The 24,855-nt window shown below is 43.4% G+C and overlaps 1 protein-coding gene across 3 annotated transcripts in view; it reads right to left on the reverse strand.

Moving 5' to 3' along the window:
• The window catches only part of ABAT (4-aminobutyrate aminotransferase), a 50,021-nt gene that overhangs the window by 7,891 nt on the left and 17,275 nt on the right, over positions 1-24,855 (reverse strand). For all 3 annotated transcript variants that reach the window (XM_064153030.1, XM_064153031.1, XM_064153032.1), the window contains exons 2-10: positions 20,686-20,814; positions 11,210-11,307; positions 10,390-10,419; positions 9,764-9,881; positions 4,810-4,859; positions 1,436-1,516; positions 881-973; positions 457-519; positions 189-252 (exon numbers count right to left, since the gene is read on the reverse strand). In XM_064153030.1, the coding sequence (XP_064009100.1) occupies positions 189-252; positions 457-519; positions 881-973; positions 1,436-1,516; positions 4,810-4,859; positions 9,764-9,881; positions 10,390-10,419; positions 11,210-11,307; positions 20,686-20,755 (667 nt within the window). In that variant the 5' untranslated portion in view covers positions 20,756-20,814. The remainder of the gene's footprint in view (positions 1-188; positions 253-456; positions 520-880; positions 974-1,435; positions 1,517-4,809; positions 4,860-9,763; positions 9,882-10,389; positions 10,420-11,209; positions 11,308-20,685; positions 20,815-24,855) is intronic.

Genomic DNA, 24,855 nt, shown 5'->3' on the forward strand with positions numbered 1-24,855 from the left:
GAAATCAATTCCCACTGTCACTCAACTATTCTCTTTCAGTACCCGTGGGGCTTCCAAGGCAAAGCTGCAGTAAGCCACAGGTACTGTTTGCCTAAGGAAAAGAGCAGGTTTCAGAAACGACAGTGAGGCGATAGCAGTGGCTGAGGAGGAAAAGGGAAGGGAGGTGCTGCTGGAGCTGATTTCCTTACCCAGGGTCCTCCCGTGGAAGCCGCCCATGAAGGAGAGCATGGCGTAGTCGGGGCAGCCGGGGGGCTGCAAGCAGAGCAGAGCAGAGGGGACAGTCAGCGTGCGGTGCCGCAGGCAGGTGGCACTGCCACCCTCAGCCCAGACACCAACCCGTGGCCAGAGCTGCCGCGGGGGCTGCAGCAAAGCTGCTGCCTCTGCAAGCATGCTGATCCGTCTGTCCCATCTTCCCCTGAAAAGACAGCTGCAGGTGTAGTAAAGAACAAATATTACCTGGTTAATCATGCAAGATTCCAGTTCCTCTTTTGTGACATTATTATGGCCTCTCTCCTTGTTCTGTAAAAGAAACCAAACAATGGCTCAGCAAGCTTCCCTGCAGCTGCAACCAATGCATTTATGGCTGAATCACAAATGAGCAATGCTGGCATTCCAAACTGGAGCCACTGAAGACACTGGTTGGAGCTTTTAATTAATTTCCTTTTCCTTATGACTTCTAAGTTTGTATCAATACAAAGTAGAAGCTTAGAAGAAGACTTTTTGATAAAGATTTTATACTAGACTGAATATAAATAACATCACAAATGAAGCAAGCTGCAGGCGCTACTTTGTTTCACACTAACAGGCCTAATGAGGAATAAACACTCATTTCTGTATCCAAACCCCCCCAAACCCCAAAACCACTTAGTATTTTACTCACTCTGTACCACATAAATATTGCTTTAAAGGCATTTTCATTAGAGCAGGATCCACAGGCCATGGTGATCACCTGTGGCAGGCCCTTGGGAGCCACCTGTCAATGAAGACAGAAAATTACTCCAAAGTAATTGCACAAGTGTAGTGCAAAGTGATCATGAGCTTCAGTCTAATGGGGCACAACTGTGCCTAGGATGAGGAATGCCAATTTCAGCTACAGCTGAGAGGGCTTAACTCAATTTCAGTCTCAAGGATCCTCAAATTTAAGTCAAAACAAATAGAAACCACTTCCCCCACTATCTCTTATGAAAGCAGAGTGAACAGAAGTTAGTGAAAGTGTGTTTTCTCTTCAGTTCTTGAATCTAGAAGGAAAGAAGCAGTACATGTGCAGAGCACATTCAGCTGTCAGATCAGGGAGAAAGGTTTGATCTTGTTACTTGGAGTGGGAAGGCAAATGGACAAACTGCTCATCCGTAACGTTTCCCGTGAAAAGCCCTAACATCCCTGGCTACACCTGAACACAGAACATGGGAACTTGTCACTGCGATCTCAAACTTACTGATAACAGAGATTCCTTCAGTTTTTCTGCAAAGTTCTCTGGAGGTAAAATCCCAAGGGCGGGTCTGTTGATAAAAGTGCTCTACAATGGCAAAAGAAGACAGGTCAGGTTTTACTATCATATGTAAAATACCATGTTGGTGTTACATTTTATTCTAATCACAAATACCAGACAGAAATGTGCAGCCATGGCAAAAGGAGCTGTAAAACCAGAATTCTTTTCTGCACCTGCCCCCTTTCCTTGGCATCAGCAGTACCAGTGTTCATGCAAGAGCCTTCCTAAGTGATTACAGGAATGCAGCCTTCCCATGCCTAAGTGGAAACTACTGAGAAGACAGAGCCAGACTCCAGGCTCTTCAGTGTGAAGATGAGAAGCAGTGGGCACAAAACACAAGAGGTACCCACTTGGGTGTAAGGAAAAGCTTTTTCACCAAGAGAACAGCAAGAAAGTAAGTTTTCAAGACCCCAGACAGAGCCCTGAGAAACTTGGTCTGATCTCATAGTCAATCCTCCTGGAGTGGGAGGTTGGGAAAGAGACCACCTAAGATCTCTTCCAACATTAGCTATCCCCTTGGCCCCATGAACTGGCCACACCAGGATTCAGTTTTGAGAACGGTAATTTTGGTGCCAAAGAGCAGCAGCTGGTGGGGAAGCCGAGTCCACTGCCCACACAGGCGTTTCTAAAGAGCAGCTCTGGAAACCCACCCTCCGCCTCCCCAGTTCACTAATGGAGACGAATTTGTCAGGTTTGTGCAATTAATGCAAATTAAGTGTCAGAGATTAAAATTGATTCACCATTGCTCTTAGTCCCTGTAGGTAATTTCCTTTGATTCACAACGTGCTACTTTTTATTTTAAACTAAATTTGCTCAGAAAAAGACAAGCTCAACAAATCTGCCAACTGCAAGGCAGCATTATTTGCCCTTTTTTTGTCTGCTTGTTTATTGTGTTGATGTTGTAGCAAGTCATCGATGAAATTAAAGGCTGAGCTTCAATGGCTTCAGTCTTTTTGGGTCTCCAGAGGGAACAGACTGCCTCCTCCCAAAAACATACTTATTTTCAGTGCAGCCCAAGCCCGCACATTTATCAGCATCCTTCAGTCTTTTTCCTCAAAACAAGGACTCATTTATTTAGAGGTGTGGACCACTGCAAGAGCTGTGAGTCACACAGTAAGGATGTGCCACCAGCATTCCTAGGGAAACTCAAGTGTCACAGAAGATATACCAGAGTATAAGCCAGGACTCTCTAACTTACAGAAGTCTGTGACTTCCAAACAGTGTTTTGAAAAACTGAAGCTTAAAAAACACAACTAAGGCAGGCTGCTGCTGACAGATAAACACAAGTTCTGGTTTATCATGTATGAGAAACCTCACTTTTTATCTCAGTTAATGAGTAAATTTTCATGGAAAGTTAGAGATCATAACTTTGGGTGAATTTGATTATGGGCTGTCACAGTCAATTGGCAACAACTGCCACTAAGCAGAGCAGTGTATTTGTCGTTTGTTGTTAATGAGATGCTCAGTACTGAGGAAAACAGAGCATCAACATCAAGCCGCTAGGGTCTGAAGCGAACAGATGCATTTTCTGTTCTTTATGGCTGCCTCTAAAGAGGGTACGTGGAGCATTACAAACCAAACAAAACCCCTGATCCCATCGAGCTCTGTGAGCAGAGTCCTTTCGCAATGAAGTCAGTGATTTATCTGCTGTCAGACAGCAGCTCCTGGCTGCAGTGAGGTTTGGAGAGTTCTGACTCTTCACAGCTCTCTGGCCTTGGCACTGCAGAACTTCACTGCAAACTGCCATCCTGCCTATGCTGCGCCCAGGCTAAAGCCTGCCAGAAATCCTGAGTGCACGCCTGGGCAGAGATGAGTCGCTTTAGTGCCACCCTTCCCACTGAGCCAGAGCCAGTTTCAGGCATTGGAACAGGGCACCAATGACATCTTGGGTGCTCAAGCGTGGTGGGCAGGGGTGTTGGCTGCACCATTTTGGACTTTGGGGGCAGTGCCTTTTACTGCAGATTTCTAGCTGGCAGCCTGGTGAACATCCCCTTTCCCAGTGCTCAAATCAGCCACTGCCACACAGCAGTAGGTGTTTCTCAGTTTTGTTGGTTTGTTGGCTTTGGGGTATTTTTGCTGTTTGGGGATTTTGGGTGGTTTTCATTTGTTTGTTTGTTTGTTTCTAGAATTTTCCTTTGCCTACTGTACTATACTGAAGGCATTCAGAAGTATTTTTTATGAGTTACCATAAGTAGTTCAAAACATTAGTGCTGCTGTAATACCCAGATCCACTTTGGATGCCTCCAGCTTTCCTAACCCTGGTGGCTTTTCAAAAGAACTGGAAGTATTTCAGTTCTAGGGAAGGCAGAATGTCTCATCCTGAAGAAACAAAAACTCAATGAAGCAAATCAGCTCAGAGAACTCAAATATCTGCCCTTAGAAGATTTACACTCTGCTGGAGCAAGCCAGCAGGCTCTTTTGGAGGGGAAATGCAGGCACAAGAGGGCAGTGCCCCACAGGGAGCTCTGCCCGTGCAGACAGCATAGACACCACATTATTTGCAGAAGCAGTGTCCCAAGTCACTGAAGACAGCAAAACCAATAGGGACCTAATGATGGGCACTCAATGGCCAGTGAGCTCAGTGTATCCACATACTACATGCACAAGCTATTATGCCAAAAAAGTGACTGTTAAAGTGCAAAAAATTGTGATGGAATCCAAAGCTTCTGTCCAAGCCATGATAAAATGAAGCCCAAACCAGAATGTAGCTTCATTTCACCAATTTCCAGAATTCAATCCAGGTTATTTCCAGTTGCTATCAGTATAGTGTCAGAAGAAACAGGAAGAGACTTTATTTAAGAAGCTAATTTGAAGTAATCCTGTTGCTCTAGTCTAATGATTTGATTTTTCAAGGACGTGCCAGTGGTTTAGTCAGCTCTCTACTTTGGAGGTGGGCACCAGCCACTACCCTCTATCCCACCTATCAAAACCACCCAACCCAAAACCATCCCCTGCATTCCAGATTTAGGACACCATTTTCATATTCAAAGTGCTATATTCTATCTCAAGGACTTGTGCTTACTCTCATGGTCAAAAATCTTTACTTAAGAACACTGCTAAAATGGTAAACTGGAAGCGCTACGCTTGAACTATAATTTAAAACTGGCGGCAAACATATCAAGTGCTTGTATCACCCAAATGTTTACTTCTTGTAACACTTCACAGAGGTTTTGGTGTCATCTTAAACACTACCAAGCTTTTCTCATCTAGTGAGAAATAAAGCAAACAGATCATAATCCTTATCAGTTGAAGAAAAAAATAAGGCAGACTGCCACAAGGAGGGAGAGAACTCCTTGTACTTCATGTTTTAATTCACTTACCAAGTTCTGTGGCTGCTGTAGAAGCTTTATCAGAGAGGGATGGCTGTAACCTAATTAAAAAGAACCAAGAAAGAAAAGAGTTGTTTCTGTCTGGTTTCAGTAAACTGATGTGAAGCACAACCTAGAAAATAGCCTTAACGTAATGCTTGACTGTTTCTGTGTAACTTGTATGTGTTTTAACTACTAATAATAGACCTTCAAAGCAGGGCAAACTTCTTTTCTTTTACAATATGTATTAGCTGGAACTTTGGTACAGATTGTGTCAGGCAACTGCAAAACATTTTAGTACTGAAAGCTAAAAATGGAACACAAATTTAAATGAACAGGACGTGGATCTTTTCCCTGAGAGAAGCATCAGTTTCTACCAAGTACTGTGGGAACAACACTATTAAATGCTTCTTTGCTCTCCCTCCCAGGTTTCCCACATGTATTTGGCTTCTCTACAGTATGATACGTGAGCCTCTCCTCTTCCTTAGTCAAAAGCAGAACTCACTTTCTGCCAGTGCAGCCCACAAGCTATTGCTTCTGTTACCACTTATCTGCGGGACACAGGCATCTCCAGCTTCTGCTGCCTGAAGCCGGTTGTTCACTGTTCTCATTCACCGTAACTCTGATCTGCTCCACCTGCATGGCTCTCTCTGAGCCCTCACCAGAAACAGCTTCCAACACACGGACCTCAGAGGAAGGCTACCCATGCAGCTCTGTCCATTTACAGCAGCTGGTGCTAACTTCTAGAGCCACACCCAACCTGGCCTAGAACATCCCCAGGGGAAAAACATCCACCACCTCCCTGGGCAGCCTAGCCTATTCTGGAGTCTTGCCGCCCTCGTACTGAAGACCTCCTTCCTAAGATCCAGTCTAAACTTACTCTCCCCTCAGCTTCAAACCATTCCAGGTTTTAATGTATCTATACACATCCATTTGCACTGATGAAGATCCGTATTTCACCCCTGAAAGCTGCAGATGTTCATTCTCTCAGGAGAAAGATGCTGTCTACACAGGCACCTGTACATTTCAAACTCAGGGACTATGAAGTACCCACATCCTTAACCCACCACAACCATCAGTTATTCCAAAACACTTGTCTGGAAATCTTTCCTCCTTAGTCACAGATTTATAAGCCTCAAGGCTGTGCACCACCATAAAAAAAACCTGTTTGATAAATTGCTGTCTGATATTAAAAGAAATTCTACACTTTTCTAACCAGCTTTTTCTTATTTCCTTCCTGTTTTCTTTACTTCGATAAACTTTCATTTGGAAAACAATGCAACAATTTGTCATTTTTACCCAGAAACATCAAGACACTAAGAATGCTTGGGGTTTAACACAACGAAGATGCTTAATTTACACCCATTGATTCTCTATGGGCTACCTTGCTCGCTTACAGGTATGCTGATTTATCTGAGGTCAAAAAAAGTAAATAAAAATCTTCACCAAAGCAGCCCAGAAAACTTCATTTTAAGACTGATTTCTGCCAGAGCCAGATATTAACATCATCTTTTATATTCTCTTGTAGAAACAGTTGGAAACCTCATCCTCCCTACTGCTCAAGAAATCAGACCACTCTAATTTCATTACAAAAGCTCATCATGTCTCTGAACTCCTCATTCTGCTTGAATGACAATAGCTCTGATTATCCTGTCTGAGCAATGAAGCATCGGGCTACTGTGTTACCAAATCAGTTAGAAATTCTGATTTGAGTATTTTAGTTCAAACCAAGGAAATATTCAGATTGTTTTAACTGCATGTTGCGCTGCAGCAGACCTGCTAAAATCATTATGGAGATGGTGCAAGTGGTTATCTGGGGACACCGACAACTAAAATCTGCATTGCATCTGCTGTCACAAGAAGAATTATTAGGCTAGAGGGAATGATACAGTTGAAAGCTGTCACTAAGAGCTGTAGCTATTATTGAAAACACCTTTGAGAGCACACCTAGTGTTTTAGAAATCTCCAAATGGAACCTTACAGAAGACTGTTATAAATAACTGCCATTGCTTAGGGAGCTTAACCATTAACTCTGGCTTCCAAACACTAATTCTGCTGCTGGTGATAAGACGCAGGAAGAATGCAGAGATTTCTGCCTCTTTTCTTATGTAATACAAATTCAAGGCTTCTATTACCCGTAACTTACCCTTTCTCCCCAACACAAGATGTCTCTCCCATTCTGAGCAGCCCAGTCTTCCTCCTAACACTCCCTACTCAGCCTCAAACAGCACAGTAAAAGCAGAGAGAATTCTTAAAGCCTGACTTCTTTCTGAAAGAGTAGAAAGATGCTGAACTGGGAGGTGGGTTCACAGACATAAAACTAAGGCCAGGAAGAGCTAAATGATTAAGTAACTATTATATAACTCTGGCAGACAAAGTCAAAAAGCTCCAGGCTGAGATGGCAGACAGGAGCTCGTTTCATTGCTGTGACCAATGCAAGGGTTTGTAGCTTCACAAATCCACTCTCAAACACATCCCTATAAGAAGTGACAGAGTTGGCTCTTAATACACAAGCACCTGCTTCATCACTCTTGCTGGGTGCCCAGATCAATGTGACAGGAAAGTACACGTCCTCCAGGCTTAGGACTCTGCCTGCCTGCAAGAGGGAAGAAACTAGAGGCTGCTGAAAAAACTAGCTGGAGATAGCCCAAAGGATCCATCTGAAGTGAGCAGCAGGCTGCTGTCAATAACATCCAACTACACCTCTCTGCATCTCCCTAAACAAAAGCCAGACCTTCCCAGCACTGAAAAACAGATTGTTTAATTTGCTATCCAGAGTGTTTGCTAGTAAACATGTTGACAGAATCCCATCTTGCATTTGGCTCCATGGGGTTTGTGTCTCTGAGATGAGTTAGATACAGCATTAGGAGTATGTTGTGCTATACCTTCCCTAATACTCTATGGTAAAAAACTCTTTTAAGTTTTGTTTTTCAGCAAGAAACAGACCAGAACATCTTTGCCTAGAGGTTTTTTACACTTTAATTCTTATCTCTCCACACAGGCACTTATTACCTCTCAACCTCTGAAGATAAATATGTTCTAGTGCTGCAGATCATTATTAAATCTTGGGGAGTCCTGACAGATTCATAAAAGACTTTATTGGATTTTCTTGCAGAAAGATAAGCACAGAGGACTAGCAAGCACCTTGTGATCTTGTTTTGGTGTCTCAGTCTAGAACCTAACTGTCATCAAGAGGGACATTATTAGCAACCTCTGCAGCTGCAGATAATCACTCTTGTCATTCAGTACAATTTAAAAGAATCAGCCAGTGCTGTGTGTTCACTTAAATTGAGGTCAGCCTGTAAGTATTAAATTTCCATTTACTTCTTGTTGCCATTATCTGAGAAGCTGTATGAAGCACTAGGCTATAGTTCCTTTCATGACTGAGGAACATGTCCTCTGGGGCAAATAACGCCAGCAAGGAGGAACTAGTTAGAGACAAGGAGGCAAGGAGGTTGAACTACATGATCTCTGGAAGTCCTTTCCAACCTCTAAAGTTCTGTGGTTCTGTGGCTCTCATTTCTATGCCACCAGTTTCAATCAACCATAGAAAGTAAACTAAAAGGTCCCTCCCCATTTAGAAAAGATTTTCCTGGTAATATTAAAATTCTATACGCAAAAACTGTAGTAAAAGAAGTGTGTCCACACCACCAAGCCCTAGAAGGTCAGAAAGCCTCAGTACAGTCTTTACAACCTTCATCACCATGCACTAGTTCCTCCAAATCACCATTTCTTGTGTTAGGAGGGGGGGAATCTTGAACACTAAATGAAGTTCCTTTCTTAGAAACCTAAAATCCAATCCCACTTAAGTTAGCATCACACTGGCATGCAAGCACATCATGCCCCTATCTCTCTGTTGGCATGCAAGAACATCATGCCCCTATCTCTCTGTTGGCATGCAAGAACATCATGCCCCTATCTCTCTGTTGGCGTGCAAGAACATCATGTCCCTGTCTCCACATTAGCAGTGGCAAAATTACTTCAGTGCAACCTCTAAAAGGTTAAAAAAAATTCCTGATCTTGTGTTGATGGACAGAAGCTCCAAACAATGAAAACATCTGGAATGAGGTACTGCATGAGAGCAAAACTATTAACTGTCTGAAACCTTATTACAGTCACAAGGTCTTAGATGACAAAAAATTTAATAGTGAGCTGAACATCACTAAATTGTGTTTCCCAATAAAGGAGGCCTGCAGGGTGATTTTGAGCCATTACTCTTGCTATACATAGCACAACATCTACCTTTTACATTATCCCAGCACTTTAGGCTTCTGCAGAAATGTACTTTTAAGCAACTTAGAGGAACTATGGATAAGGAACAAACAGACTGAACACCCACTGAAGCCTATATTCCTTGCAGTTGGGCCTTGCATCTCTGCCTTGCAGGTGTTCCTTCTTAGAGTGCTTCAAATGACTTTCCAAAGCCCTTAACAAGCTCATTGTTTGGTCACTCAGCCCAGCTGACCTGCCACCCTTCTTCTTGCACAGCACTGCAGGTCTTGTTTGGTCTTGATTCATGCTATTGGAGTCCAAATGGCCAACTCCCCTTTTCAGTTTTTTAGAGGTTGAAATGTTCACTAAAGCACATCATTTAATGTTAAAATGCTTAAGTTAGGTTTGTTAATATTTAAACCAGTAATGTACTATTGTTACAGAATCACAAAGTACACAAATCCAAGCACACAAAGACAAACTCAATGCAAATTCAAATGAAGATTAATACTAGTGGTTCCTGGAAGAAGCTCTATGTATGCAAGTCAGCTGTACCTCCTGAATTGTAGTTTCTTCAGCTAGTCAAAGCCAGCAGTAGGTAGCAGCCAGCAGTGAGGTGTACCCTGCTCACAACAAGGCACACATTATGTCAGCTCTGGCTTTTTTAGTTAATCAACCAACTTCTCTTGTAATGACTAAGAAAAGAAAACAGCTTGAGGACAAAATGTAAAGTTTTGGTAGAGCTGTCTCCTACCTATTGGGACAGATGAAATCTGAGAGTAGAGATCCAGCATGCGATTGCCATCGACATCTACTAGGTAGTTCCCTCGGCTCTCTTCGTAATTGCAGAAGAAGTGCACAGCTTCTGCATTCTTGAAGGAGAAAAACCCCAAACGATTAATGCTTTGCAAAGGAGCAGCGTGGAGGAAAGTGCAGCTAACCTGATCAGAATGTCTAATGATAGGATGCAAAGACACATTATAGCCATTGCAAGGGAATTAACTGTAGAGGGACTGTTAAAAGGGCAGGGATGCACTATTTTTCTACAGAGTTCGCACATACTTTGGGGCATTGCTCATCTTGGGAAGACAGCATGCACTTAGGTCAACCTAGCTCAACTATACGTGTGTGTTCAGTGGCCATTTCAGAAAAACTCAAAAGAAACATCACTGATCCTAGCAAAATAATTCTGCAGTATTTGAAATGCAGTGAAAAAGATCTGATTGAAAGGCACATATAAACCATACACGATACGCTCAGGGTGGAAACCCAGAGCCAGGTTTTTCTGATATGGAGTTAAACATACAAAATGGGATTTGAACACAAGTTCTGCAATCCCAATGCTAATGCCCCCCAAACTCAGAAAAGTTGACAAATTACCTGCATGCCATTCAGCTGCTTCATTAATTCCTGTAGAAAAGCAAACATCAAAGAGTCACAGGTATGTGATGACCAGAAGGTGAAGAAGAATGCATGTTTCTTTTGCATGATCACAGACATCACATGCAAAACTTGCAGTCTGGTGTGCTCAGCAGGCACCTCTGCTTGCCACACTAACTTCCACAGTGAATCTGGCAAATACTGCAGTCACAAGCAGTAACTGTGGCATGCAGAGCTACCTGGGCTGCAAACACAGTTTCCATGTATAGCTCCAAATAGAGAAAGCTTCCTCTTCTATATTGATCAACTGAACAGAAAACAAGAATGAAACCAGAGACAGCCAGAAGGGACACTGGCACACTGCTTCAAGAAAGACAGCTCCTTTCAAAACAGAACACAACCCAATGCACTCAGCAATGCTGACTCTGCCAGAGGAAAACAGTGTCCAGCAAACTGAAACTCTTGCTTCATTTCAAGACCAAAGCATTATTTCACATCACAAAAACCCAAGTAAGGTTCTGTTTCTACAGAAGCATAAGTAACCAAGCTTTGATGGAGTGTTTCATCAGACTGATACTCTTGCTTTCAACTGCTTCATAGGGGAAATTGACAGCTGAGATTCATCTCTCTCTGATAGGGGCATTTCATTCCTGAGCTTCTCATTCTCAGAGTCTTGATAGAAGTGGGCACAGACTCTTGTGAAATGATGGTGTGATGTTTGTTCATATAAAATGTAAGCTTGGAATGAAATCTGTTTTCTGGCAAGTTAAACACAGCTGAACAAAAACAGAATACAAGCTACTATACTTTGGGAACTTACTCTAGATCGTGGTCCAGGAACTTCTGTCTTCATTAGAGGTCCATCATAATCAAAATCCACATCAATTTTAGCTGCAGCTTGACTGATATACCTGCATCCTGTAAGAAACGGGAAATCTGAGTACAAACCATATTCTGTGTGCTCTAAAAATAAATATCCACACCTTACCTGACAACACCTGGCAGAAGAGACCCATTACATTGTACTCTCTGAAGTGAACTAAATAGTCTCACCATTGACAAGTGTTAAAATAAAACCGATACCAGTGAAGTGGCTTTCAAAAAATAAAAGTCAAGTGAAATGACAAAGCAACCCTTGAGAAACAGAGGCAAATCCTGCTGTAAAGGACTGAAGGCCTAAGTACATCTGTTCTCATCTCTGTTGCTCTGTCTGCTGTAAATTCCCCTTTCCTGCACAGAAATGGTTTTGTTGGCTGCTGGTAACAACTGAAAAGCCTGATGGAGTTCACAGGTGAAAAACACTGTGATGTTCTGCAGTAGCTTTAAGAACACTGTTTGGGAAAGAATGTCTCAGAAAGGTAAATGGCTGTATTTAAAATATCCAGCACCTTACAGTGCAGCTCTGAAATCTGAGTCTGAAGTAGTGACAGTTTTCCCTCTGACCTTGCTGCTCTATCCATGTGTCTAAGTGGGGAATCATAATGAAACCAAGGGGCAAAATTTTCTTGTGCTTCATCAGTTACAGGGTCTGCTTCCCTTTCTGAAGTAACTGCTTTGAAAGACAGGGTTTAGGTACATGTCATATGGCAGAGGCAGTTCTGGTAAGGACATACTCCAAATATGCATGGATCTGTAAGGGGATTCCAGAACAATACAGGAACTGTATTCCAGAGTTTCACCACCCTTGTACTGAAGAACTTCCTAAGATCCAGTCTAAACCTGCTCTCCCTCAGCTTAAAAGTATTCCCCCATGTCCTATTGCTAGAAAAGTCCCTCTCAGTTTTGCTTTAGGATCCCTTCAGGTATTGGAAGGCACTTATAAGGTCCCCATGGAGTCTTCTCTAGGTGAACAACCCCAACTCCCTCAGCCTATCCTCATAGCAGAGGTGTTGAATTCTTGGATATCTTTGGGTTCCTTTGCTGGACTCACTCCAGCTGCTCTGTGTCCTTATGATGGGGACACCAGAACTGGACACAGTCAATATGCTTGACTTTGTTGTATTCTGCTTTGACCAGATCAACATCCAAAACATGAGGTCATAATTTATTTCAGTCTGTGCTAGGCATTTTTAAGTTGGTGCCACTTGGATAGCCCCAGATGAAGATCATTTGCACTCTCCCTTGCCAGCAGAAAACCAAACTGCAGCTCAACAGTGCTGCTGGGATCCTCAGGCAGGGACAGTCCCCTGGTGTTCCATCCATAACCACCTCCCACTGCCAGAGCTCTGTTTCAGAAACACCCTAAGGAAGTTGTCAACTAAACCAAATGAAGGCAGACAGAAGGTGTGCTCTTACAGTGTTCAGCAATGTTCTGAACATAGCCATTTGGCCAAAATTTCCAACAGTGACGAGAGACATTTGCTTCAGTCTGTGTCAGCTCAAGTTGAGATGTCTTGAGCAAGACTGATTTTAAGAAAGTTTATCTGAAAAATCACAGCCCTCTGAAAGCATCTCTGAGCACTTCAAATCACTGCTCATTTTGGGAACACTTAGTCTGCAAAGATGATTATTCTCCTCAGCTTTAATTCCAAGTCCCTACATCTGAGATGCGTCACTGCCTCTCTGCAAAGCTATTAATAGGTTTTGTTACAGCAACGCCACTTCATTTCTGTGTCATTCTGTTTGGAGACTGCATGACAATTGCTCTGCTGGAAAAAAATCCTACTGCATATGAAAGAGCAAAGGCTACACAATTCATAGCCAATAAAGCTGCAGATTTAGTAGACACACTAGGAAGTTTACAAGGAGGAAAGAGCCCAAACTAACAATTTTTGTGCATCCTGCACTTTCCTGGGTGGAGATCACAGCAAACCAACAGCTAATGTTTCCTTTCCCCCGTCATCTGCCCAGCCCAGGCTCTAGGTGCTACTTGGTATGATAAAGGGGAAAGTATCAAGAGGCGTATAGAATGGCCAGGGTGTTTTGGTAGGCAGCAGTAAAGGGAACGAGATGGAAACCTAGCAGCATACTTGGAATCATTTGACATGGCTGCAAATTAAAGGCAGATGAACTGTAACACGCAAGGTCCTTCTTGCCCTCCTCCTCCCCAGCCCTGCCCGGTGTTCTGCTGCCAGAGACCCTGTGCCACAGCATCCCCTCCACTCCTCTCCAGGGTGCTTCCACCTGGAGCAGCAGCTCCGGCAGGCATGCTGTCTGCCTCAGTCTGTGTAACTCATTTCTCATTAGAATGCATTTGTTTGACAGCAATTAAAGGTTCCCTCTGTTCTTAACAACCAAGCCACTCCTGCAAACACGTGAGATGCCCGACTGCCAGCCTCTAAAACTGAGTCCAGTGGTGAAAGATTTCTCAGTCATTGCCTGTGAGGTGTGGGTCTGGTACCCCTTACTCTGGATACTCTGCAGCTCTGTCCTCTGGACCCCAAATAACCTCAGGACACGGGTTCTTGCTTCCACGCACCCAAGGCCTTGCACACAGAGCACAATTCCGGAGGCAGCTCACCTCACTCTCCTGCAAAGGCTCTTTCAAGCACTTGGACACCCCATGGTGGATGGCCACATCAATACCTGCTTTGTTTTGCCTTAAGGAGGATTTTAGCCCAGAGGTCACACTCTGTCTCTCTTTCCTCCTCCTACCCCAGGTATCAGCATGGCATTCTCCTAATGACGCAAGTAAGTCAGCTCACTCACTACAGTGCTTCATCCCTCAGTAAACTGCAGCGTGCTCTGCTCAGCTGGCACTTCCATCCTGAACATACTTAATATACTTTACAACTTTGTTCAAATTATTCTCATTTGACTTTTTACTAGCAACTTACATTGCAAAAGAAACCCTGAGGTCACTCAGGCTACTTCAATTTGATAATTGGTTTTTAACCTCTCCAGAAGACAGTGGAGATGGTTTTACTGAGATTCTTATTATGTCCAAGCAAGGTATTTCCAAGAGTTATGAATCCCTAGTGGCAGATTCTTCAGTGAACTAACAGCATTTCCTATGTAACAAAACAAACCAAAGAATTTCCTATGGAAGAAAAGATCTAGAACACAGCAAATGCCACAGAGGTCAAGTGAGACCTATAACTCCCCAAATGGGGGAGCTGAAAGTCTCCAACAAATCCTTAGGCTTGGGTTGTTGTTGTTTGTTTTTTAAGTAAATTTCAAAATGTCTGTTAATCTTCTTCAATTCATACTGCACTCTAACTTGGGTGTAAATCAGTACCTAGATGTTTAAAGTCATGCTCTTAAGCCAAATCAATCCAGTGACCTTCTATTGAGCTCTGTGATCAAGCTGCAATAGAAAAAGGGTTTCTTGTGTTGTATTATCTTTAGAACAGGACCAAATGACAGGATCTTAACTCATCTTCAAAGTGTCCATCTCTGCAGCTGCATTAAGAAAGCTCCAAAATTACATTTAGCTGATATGACCAAGAACAGGACCCTCTCCTCCCTGACAAACAAAGCTGTCTCTTCACATCAGGGCAAAGTGAAAAAACAGATTAATGAACTTAATTACCAGAGAGAGCACATCAGGTGAATAATTGGCAGAGAGTTTTCTACCCATCCCATTTAAAGAGGGTGGGTATGAGAAGTTCAATTCTGCTTTTCTTGCTTCTTGTGGGCTTCTCAAAGCTCCATGCAACACACATCATCTTTCTAAATAAGCAACATCAGCAAATGATCACATTCTTCCTCTTCATCCAGCAGGATGTCATAATTTGTGAGCAGACAGAAAAGCTCATTTTCCAACCTCTTTTCCATGCTGCCTTCATCACTTACCAGTGCTTCTTTTCCCTCAGCAGTTCTGAACCAAGTCCCACATTGCTATAGCAACACACCCCATGTAAGTTCACCCTTGTAGCATTTTGTGGTAGGAGTAGACAGAGTATGACTGTTAGCAGCCCTCTGTGCTGAGTAATGACCTCTGCTAACAAGACTCAGGTCCAATACAGGGCTAGAAAGGAAGTGTTTAAGCCTCTGAGATGTCTGCCCACAAGTAACAGTCATATAAACACAGTTCCCGAGTGCAGAAGAACTGGCTGTTACCTGGGAGAAATGCCAGTAAAGGCACTGAAATTACATCAGTGTCATCAAGAGAGGCAACTCTCTGAGAAAGAAAAAACATGACAGGTGAAAATAAATGCTGGCCTAGCAGATCTCTCAAATCTAAGGGGTTTGCTGTGCAAGGGTGTAAAGTGAAAGCCCTCCAGTCCCCGAGGAGACACTTCACACCTGCCACAGCACTGCTGCCCTGTGCAAGGGCAAAAAGGCAGTTTCCCTTGCATGCCTTTAACTCCCGCTCCACAGTGTCTATCAAACCACCTTCCAGACAGAACTTTCAGAGTGTGGAGGCCCTGACAGTCAATAGCAGGAGGACTGTAATTTCCTCCAAGTCCTCTTTTAGGTGTTGCAAGTAGAATCTGTTACTACCAGATCTTGAAATGGAATGGCAAAAGGCCAGGCTAGCTAGAGATATTTGGCAAATGAACATCACTCTTGCATAATATTGTGAAAATGAGAGTGCTATTTACAGACTGCTTATGCTACAAGATCAGAAGCTCTTCCACATGAGATTGTGTTTCAGTACTCCCACGTACACACTGCACTGTAGGTTTTATTGGAACAGGATTCTCCAAATGACAAAGGAAAAAATCAGTACCAAACAGGTTGTAGAGAAGTGGAAGCTCCTGTAAAAAAGAGTATGAACACTTCCCCCTCTGCAGCACAACATGGGCAGTCATAGAGCATCCAACTTCTGGTTTTCTTGTAGGTCCTGTGATCTGAATCAGTCATAACATCCTTCTTCATTTCAGCACAACAGTCAAGAGCTAACAACTAAGAGAGGTCACCAGGACACCTAGAGATGAACAGTCACAAAGAATGCCCAGGCAGGAAAGCAGTCAGCACTGCCACAGCCACCTTTTGTAGCACAGAAAGGACAAAAAACTAAATAGGAACATCAAAGGCCTTACATTCACTCAAGGAACTGGAAACTAAAGTCCTTGTAGACTTAGAGTAGAGTCTCCTTCTGACAACAGGTTTTTATATGAACATTTTTGTATATTTAGCTTTTTGTGGGAACATTTGATCAGACAGAACAGTAAAGACTCCTCACCCAGTGGGAGAGGCTGCACTTCAGGGTCAATGGTCAGCTGAAATTGACCTCAAGTCTGTGTTCTCCTCAGTCCAAACAAGGAAACCGATCCTTACTTTGCCTACACATCCCTCACCCATATCCACACTGTTCTCTTTGACTTCCTAGGGAAGCTACTAATGTATGAGGTTAATAAAAAAAAGAAGTAAAAAAAAGTCTTAGCAAGGGTTAACGCTGGAGACAAAAGTAAGAGTGAAAGTAAAATCTTTCTTGTGGCTTTCCAACTGTGTTGGGGACTCTAGGAGTATCTCTCAGGCTTTACTGCAGCACGCCCATGACAAAAACCATTATCATCCTCTGCAGAGAGATAGACAACAAGTGAAGACAGGCAAGGTACAGTGTCAGGCAGAGTTAGTCCATGTAGGAAATCGCAGTAAAAGTGCAGGGAAACTTGAGGAGAAAAAGTAGATCTATGAGGAGAGACAGAAACAATACTTGGACCAGTTGAAAAGCAAGTGAGATCTAGGGGGAGGGAACAGGTTTCAAATACATAAAAGGCTTCTGTAAAGAAAAAAATAAACATTCCAGCTTCCAGGTCCTTTGAGAGCAGGTCCAATAGTAAGGATTTTTTTTCCTGTTTTGAAACTTAGGTTATATATTAGAAAAAGTTTTAGAGGTAAAGTCAGTTCAGCAGTACAGCAGACTGCTCAGGGAGGCTGCAGAAGCTGCACTGCTTGAGGGCCTTTATGAACAGCTCAGCATCCAAAAAGGGCATGGGCATGTACTAATGCAAACTGGTGCTATCTTAACATGGAAGCATGGAACATGCTTTTCAGTTCAACATTCAAAGATGAATTCAACCCTTTAGGATAACCAGTAAGAAATCCAACCTAGATCTCTGGAGTCCCAGCCTATCCTCATCATTATGGTCCTAACCTAGCCACCAGCTGCACCTTCACAGGCCTCCAAAGCACACAAATGGAACAGCTTTCCTAACACAGTGGCACAGCTGGTGAAACCAGAACTGGCACCAAGTGCCAGGCTAGCAGCTGCGATCACCTTGCAGCACACAGGGCTGACAGGAGCAGCAGAACTCACAGTCACTTCTCCAGCATCAGCTGCCTCTGCCCCATGGCCTGGCTGTTCTGCACTGACAGCACTGTGCAGGAGGCTTTGTAAGAAAAGGTTAGGCTAGCTGCTCAGTCTGCTCTTCTCTGACACCCTTCACATTGTGTAGGCACTAGGAAATACTTCTTCACTGAAAGGGTTCTCAAACATTGAAATGGTCTGCCCAGGGCAGTGGTGGAATGACCATCTCTGGGGGTGTTCAAGTGGCCTGTGGACCAGACGTTTAGGGACATGGTTTAGTGTAGACTCTTCAGTGCTGGGTCAAAGGTTGGACTGATCTTGGAGGTCTCTTCCCATCAGATATAATTTGTAAGCTTTATGTTCAAGGCCAAACTATTCAGCAGATTAAACACAAAAGGGAAATATACCTGCAGCTGATTAAGGCTTACAGGCTTCACATTATGGGGAAAGACTGAAGTTGTATATTATCTCCTGTGTTTTCTGTAGCATTTGAATTTTGATGAACTTCAATAAATTTCTTTTCCCCTTTCTAGTTATCTTGCCATGGGCTAGCACTGTGTTAGTGATGAGAACACTACAAGCATCAGTCAATTGAATAATGATTCTTCAACCAGATGTTTATCTCCTGTCCCATGTTCCTTTACAGACTCAGGGATGAAATTATCTTAATTAGAATTAAAAACTGCCCCTGACATACAGCTAGGGAAAACATTCCTAGAAGTATTTTCATTAATATAAAGCTTAGTTACTCTTGTTCCTGTGTGGTTTACAACAGTGAGAGTGCAGGTAATCCTTTGCTACAAGGATTGCAAACTTGCCAACATCCTTCCCTTCCATATGCCTCTTTTTTGTCAGCAACCGGTTTAGTTCATGCTTAGGGCCAGCACAATGCTAACTCCTACACTTGCTTTAAAAAAATCAGAAATAATCAAGGACAAAAAAAATACCTCTCTGTAAATGAATCTGTCATAGATTCAAGCTGAACAGGATTATTGCATTTAATGCACACATACAACTGAAACATGACAGCCCACAGACACAGAGATTTCTACCAAGAGGCAGTCTATTCTCTCCTCTCCACCTCCACCTCCCCTTGACAAATCCTATCATTTCAGTATCCACATCAAAAAAGCCCCAAACAACAAATCAGCAGACCCAATGGCACCACAGGATTTTTGTGGGAGTAAAGCACAAGGCTCTTTTTTCAGTCTGTAAAGCTCTGAACTTGAGTGCTCAAAAATACCTTGGAGGAGAGCAGTCTGGAGCTGAAAGCTCCGGGACATTGTCCTTAGCACTTTCCTAACAGCAGCGGAGGCCAAAGGCACCGCAATTGTAGCTGGACACACAACACGAAAACTGGTCTGAAGCTTTGATTTTTGCTATAGGTGTCATAGAATCAGCCAGGTCGGAAGAGACCTCCAAGCTCATCCAGTTCAACCTATCACCCAGCTCTGGCCAGTCAACCAGACCATGGCACTAAGTGCCCCATCCAGGCTGTTCTTGAACACCTCCAGGGACGGTGACTCCACCACCTCCCTGGGCAGCCCATTCCAATGCCAATCACTCTCTCTGTGAAGAACTTCCTCCTAACAGCCACCCTATACTTCTTTTGGCACAGCTTGAGACTGTGTCCATTTGTTCTGTTGCTAGTTGCCTGTCAGAAAAGACCAACCTCACCTGGCTACAATCTGCCTTCAGGTAGCTGTAGACAGCAATGAGGTCACCCCTGAGCCTCCTCCAGGCTAAACACCCCCAGCTCCCTCAGCCTCTCCTCAAAGGGCTGTGTTCCAGGCCCCTCACCAGCTTCATCGCCCTTCTCTGGACGCGTTCCAGTATCTCAACATCTCTCTTGAATTGAGGAGCCCAGAACTGGACACAGTACTCAAAGTGTGGCCTGACCTGTGCTGAGTACAGGGGAAGAATAACCTCCCTTGTCCTATTGGCCATGCTGTTCCTGATACAGGCCAGGATGCCAATGGCTCTCTTAGCCACCTGGGCACACTGCTGCCTTATGTCACATCCTCCTGCTTATTCTATCAGCCATGAATTCTGGAGGCTAAAAACCTGCCAGGATACCATTCCTCCTGGTGAAGGGTCCTCTCTTGTTCCATCTTTTCAAAGCATTCAGTCCTAAAGAGCCACACTCTGCCCAAAGCCCACCCAACCTGCAGCCAAGGTCCTCTAATCTTTGCTTCAGTATTCCAGGAGGCTTTGCCACCTACACATTTCCTGAATGCAAGGACAGTTTAATAGAGCCCAGAGTTTTTTCTTACTGAAGATCTATTCCCTCTCACTGCAATGGAGAGAAAGGAAGAGTAACTGCATCTGCTCTCCACTGACCTCAAGCATCTTGCCCAACTGCAGTATTTGCCTTTGCAACTGCAAAGCAGCACAGAGGTATACAAGAGACTGGGAGGGACAGGGAGCATTGAGTGATGCTTAAAGGAGCTACCAAAGGCCTGGCTGCTGGAAGCACTTTCCATTGTCCACTACTGACCAAAAAAACTCTGCTGCTGCACAGAGCAGACAAGAAGTGTGACGCTCCCATAAGTAGAAGCCATCCTGCACTGAAACACTAGTTACAAGACCAGATTTTGTGTTCCTTACACAGTTAGATGCTCCCCAAAGTGTGTAATTCAAGAGGAAATCAATCACATTTGAGTTTCTGAGCAAATGGAAGGGTTTTGTGTTTGCCTGCCAGTGGCACAATAGCACTGCAGAAGAAGGGCTGGAGCAGAAACACTGGTATTTACTTGGGCACCAAGAAAAACCATTCAGCTGTACCAGCAGAACAGCACACAAAAGTGATGTCAGATCTTAAGATTCTACCCTGCTCTGTCCAGCAAACTCAACAGAAATGGACTTTTTGTCACCTATTTCACAGAGACTGCAGGTTTAATACACTCACACACGTGTCACACCATGTAGCAGGCTGATTTTGATGGATGACTGTTTCATCTCTGCACAATTAAAAGCAGAGTTCCAAGGGCTGAGGAGCTTTCTTTCAGTTAGCATGTTACAGTGCAAATTATTACCTGAGTTCTTCTTTGCAGAATGAAAACCCAAAAAATCATAGCACCATCGTCCACTTCTGGACTATGACTGCACCAACATCCAAGATGCTTACCACATACAAGAAAATACAAAACCCCACTTACCAAAGACAGGTAGCCTGGAGTTTTGCTGCAGGCAACAGGTCAGCTGTCGACTAAGCAACATTGAGGCCATTTTATCTTTTCTTTACTCAAAAAGATTCAGTCTTGAGAGATTTCTTTCTGGGTGATGTTCTGAAAGAAAAACAGAAGCAAAGCAAACACTTACTTATCTCCCTATGGCTGCAGCCACTATTACTGTGCCATTCCTTTCCATTTACCCTTTTGCTAATTTCAATCCAAAAATGCTGAAAGCAAGTGCTGATGGATTGTGGTGATTTGCCTCACACAACCCAGAAGGCAAACTGTATCCTAGGCTGCATCAAGAGGAGTGTGGCCAGCAGGGCCAGAGAGGTGATTCTGCCCCTTTGCTCTGCTCTGCTGAGTCCCCACCTCAAATACTGCATCCAGGTCTGCTGTCCCCAGCACGAGCAGGACACAGAGCTGCTGGAACGAGTCCAGAGGAGGGCCACAAAGATGACCCAAGGGCTGGAGCACCTCTGCCATGAGGATAGGCTGAAGGAGCTTGGGTTGTTCAGCCTAGAGAAGGCTCTAGGGGGACCTTGCAGCTACCTTCCAAAACCTGAAGGTACTTTACATAAGGGTGTGTAGCAACGGGACAAGGGTGAATGGTTTGAAGGTGACAGAGAGTAGGTTTTAGAAAGAAGCTCCTCAGTGCAAGGGTAGTGGGACTCTGGAATAGCTTGCCCAGGAAGGTTGTGGATGCCTTCTCCTGGGGGTAGGCCATGCTGGATGAGGCCTAGAGCAGCTGAGTCTGCTCAAGGCATCCCTGCCCATGACAGGGACCTTGGAATAGATGATCTCAAAGGTCCCTTCCAACCAAAGCCATTCTAGGATTTTATGATTACTGATATTCAGAGCAGTCTCAGGACTGAGACACAAGGCTGCTGCTAGGCCTTGTTGAGGCAAGTGACTTCTAGGCTAAATCTGTATCTCCTGACATCTCTCAGCTAAAGCAGGGCCAGGAGGCAGAGATCATTTCAGCTATTTCCCCTTACTCATCTCCTCTGCTTTCTGTGTCTGTGTGGAGCACATTGAACTTTTACACAAGTTATGTCCAGCCTGCCTCTCGAGCCAAGCTGTTGTTTCCATTGGGCCCAAGTTCATGAGGAAAAGAAACCCCTCCTCTAATACAGAAAGACAGCAGGACAAACACTGAGAGATAAAAGAAAACCTATCCCCTGGGAAAAAATAGACCAAACAAAACCCAGTTTCTACCAATTAAACACACCTCTGTAAAGAGAGACTGAGAGCTGGGATTGTGCAGCCTGAAAGTTGCATCCCACCAACGTGCAACAAGTACCTGGCCAGAGGGAGCAAGGAGGGAGCCAGGGGCCTCTCAGTGGTGTGCACTCACTGGGCAAGAGGCACTCGCCACAAACTGAAGTAAGCTCCATCTAAACACAGTAAAACCTGGGACAGGCTGCCCAGAGTGGGTGTGGAGTCACCACACTTGGGGATATATAGAACTCAACTGGACATGGTTCTGAGCAGCCTGCTTTAGGTGACACTGCTTGAGCAGAGGGCTGGACCAGGGGACCTCAGCTGTTCTGTGACAGTGTCTCAGCTAGTTAAATATAAATAACCTTTATACAATGTCTAGTAGCATGCACACTAATGTGATTCATTTTTCACACGGAATCGCCTGTGCAGAAAGCCTGGTTAGAAGCCATAACTAGATAAAACAGGTTGTTGAATTATTATCCAGCATACAGGTTAAACTCAAATTTACCCTGTGATATCTGCAGAGCACTAGAGGCCTTCTCTGCCCATACAATGACTAAGCTGACTTTCTTCCCCCTTACTGCATGTCCCTCCACTCCCAGTGGGTGTAGGTCATCCAACAGCAATGGACAGAGATGAAAGTCACACTGGAAAGGTTCTATTTAACAAATATACTCTGAGAATGGAGCTGACCTTCCAGCAGAAAGAGATCACAACTTACTGCTTATATCACTCCTATGCTACCAATAAAACATGCAGACAGATCCTGTGGAACAGATGCAGGAATGCGGTCGATCTATTGCTATCACGATAGGAAGTATCTCTTAGCCACCACTACTTCATCAGGAATCTCATGTCTGTATGGCCTTTAGCCAAGACACTATTCTGCTCTCCTTCACACCTGAGCTTCTTCAAAACTAACAAAAGAAAACACAAACCTCCTTGCCTAGGGAGATCTATTAATTCACGGCCCTAATACTCAGGTACAAAGCGAACTTCCTGAGCCTTCCCAGGCAACTGGCATAGTACTTGGTTTCACTTAGTTTGCTCTGATTTCAATTTACAATTCAAGGGATTTTGAAATCTGCCAAGGTGAGAAAACACTTGCACAACATTTGTGAGCACAGCAGAAAAAGCTAGATTAGCATCCTAAGGTTTTGGGTCAGAACTGTAGAGGGAACTAGTTAATTTTTTTTCAGAACAAAGTATCTTTAAGATGAAGTTAATTAAATTCATTCATCATTTTTTCATTCTCAGATTCTTTAGTTGTGCTAACTTCTGCATAATTGACACATAAAGAAATATCCAAGTACCATGATTCTTTACTCTCATGACTATTCTGTAGCAAAAAAAACCCACATGTGAGTTCAAGTCAGTGAGACTATCACTGTGGGAAAACAAAAAAGCTGTTAAAGGGTGAATCAGCCTTGCACCTCTCACAATGATTAACCACCTTTACTGGTGTCCTCTGCTTAGAGCCATTTATCTGGTCTGTACTTCTGCAGTCTACAATTCCCTTCTTAAATTTGCCCTGCAAAAAAAATACTTAATAGAAGTCTCCAGGAGTCAGTTAAAAGCTTTGCATAGAGTAAGAAGTGGAGCTGTGTGGACGTACCTATTACAGAAGGGTGTCATAACGCACTCAGGTTCACCTTGCCCTTCTAATCCCCTTCAGCCATCTCCTGCAGTTGTTCTGCTGCTGACTAACCTACCTTCCCCACAATGATGAGATGTCTCTTCACATACAATCAACCATACCTTCCACTCACCCTACATTGCTGTACCTGCCAGTGTCCAGTTTCCCTTCAGCAGTATCTGCTCTTCCTTCCCTGGGTGAACCTCTCTTATGTCCTTGCTCCCAGAATGTCATTTTATCTTTCCCTTATCTATTGCTTATCTGAAGTCTTTAATGGTTAAGATAAATTTGAAGTCTTTTGTAAAAGGCTCAAAAATATATTTGGAAATGGTATTGGCTTTCTGAAATATTTGCAGAAAAAATAATTGCAATAAGTTAAAAAAAATAAAGTAGCTTAGCACTCATTTTCTTTGACAGTTGTTATATAAAATGTTTTACCATTTTTTTTTTAGTCCAGAGTCTGAATAATCATGTGATATCACATGTGAGTATAATTAAAATCAACTTCTCTTCCATCTCCATTAGGCACACACATTCTCCTAAGAAAGCAGCTGAAGCGATTGGTATATTTCTCTAAACATATGTTATTTGGTTTTATCATCATAACCAATTGAATTTTGCCTCCATAATCCTCTTGATCAATTCCCAAAGACTCAGCTTGTTCTAGCACTGCAAGCAGCAGCACAGATTGCAAGCCAGCAGAAATTACCTCTCATGCACACGTCAAAACCGCAGCAAAGCCAGAGTCTATCACCTCTGCTGCTTCACAGCAACTGCCTAAGATTTCAAGTTCTTTACAATTAGACAAAATACTTTCACCAATTTCAGGTATTAGATTGTAAAGGGGATGTGAAGGATAATGCGTGGATTATATTTGTGACTAAACTGTGACTACCTTTGACCTCAAAGTGAGGCTGACAGAAAAAGAGATTCATGAAAACCTTCTCCAAGGGTTTTCCTCCAATGGCAACTCTGAGCCGAAGTCCATGTCTACAGAGGACTCTATAAAAAACAGCCATTCTGTCCCAGACAGTAATTTTGCTGATAGATTTGCAAATGCATTGGCTTGTATATCTGTATGTAGTTTTGCATTACATAAAGATAACGCATTGGCAAATGCAGTTTAAGTCTGTCACGTTCCTTGGGTAAAAAATTCCTTTCGAAGAGGAAGCTCAGTACAGTTTACTGAGCAGGCAAACCAGAACAATATGTAGATTTTTTAAATGCACACTGTGAAATCTGATGGATTGTTTTCAATAGCAGCTCTTCAAGTTCTGTACTGAGTGATTATTTCT

This window comes from Pogoniulus pusillus, chromosome 13, assembly GCF_015220805.1.
Source record: "Pogoniulus pusillus isolate bPogPus1 chromosome 13, bPogPus1.pri, whole genome shotgun sequence".
Lineage (NCBI taxonomy): Eukaryota > Metazoa > Chordata > Aves > Piciformes > Lybiidae > Pogoniulus > Pogoniulus pusillus.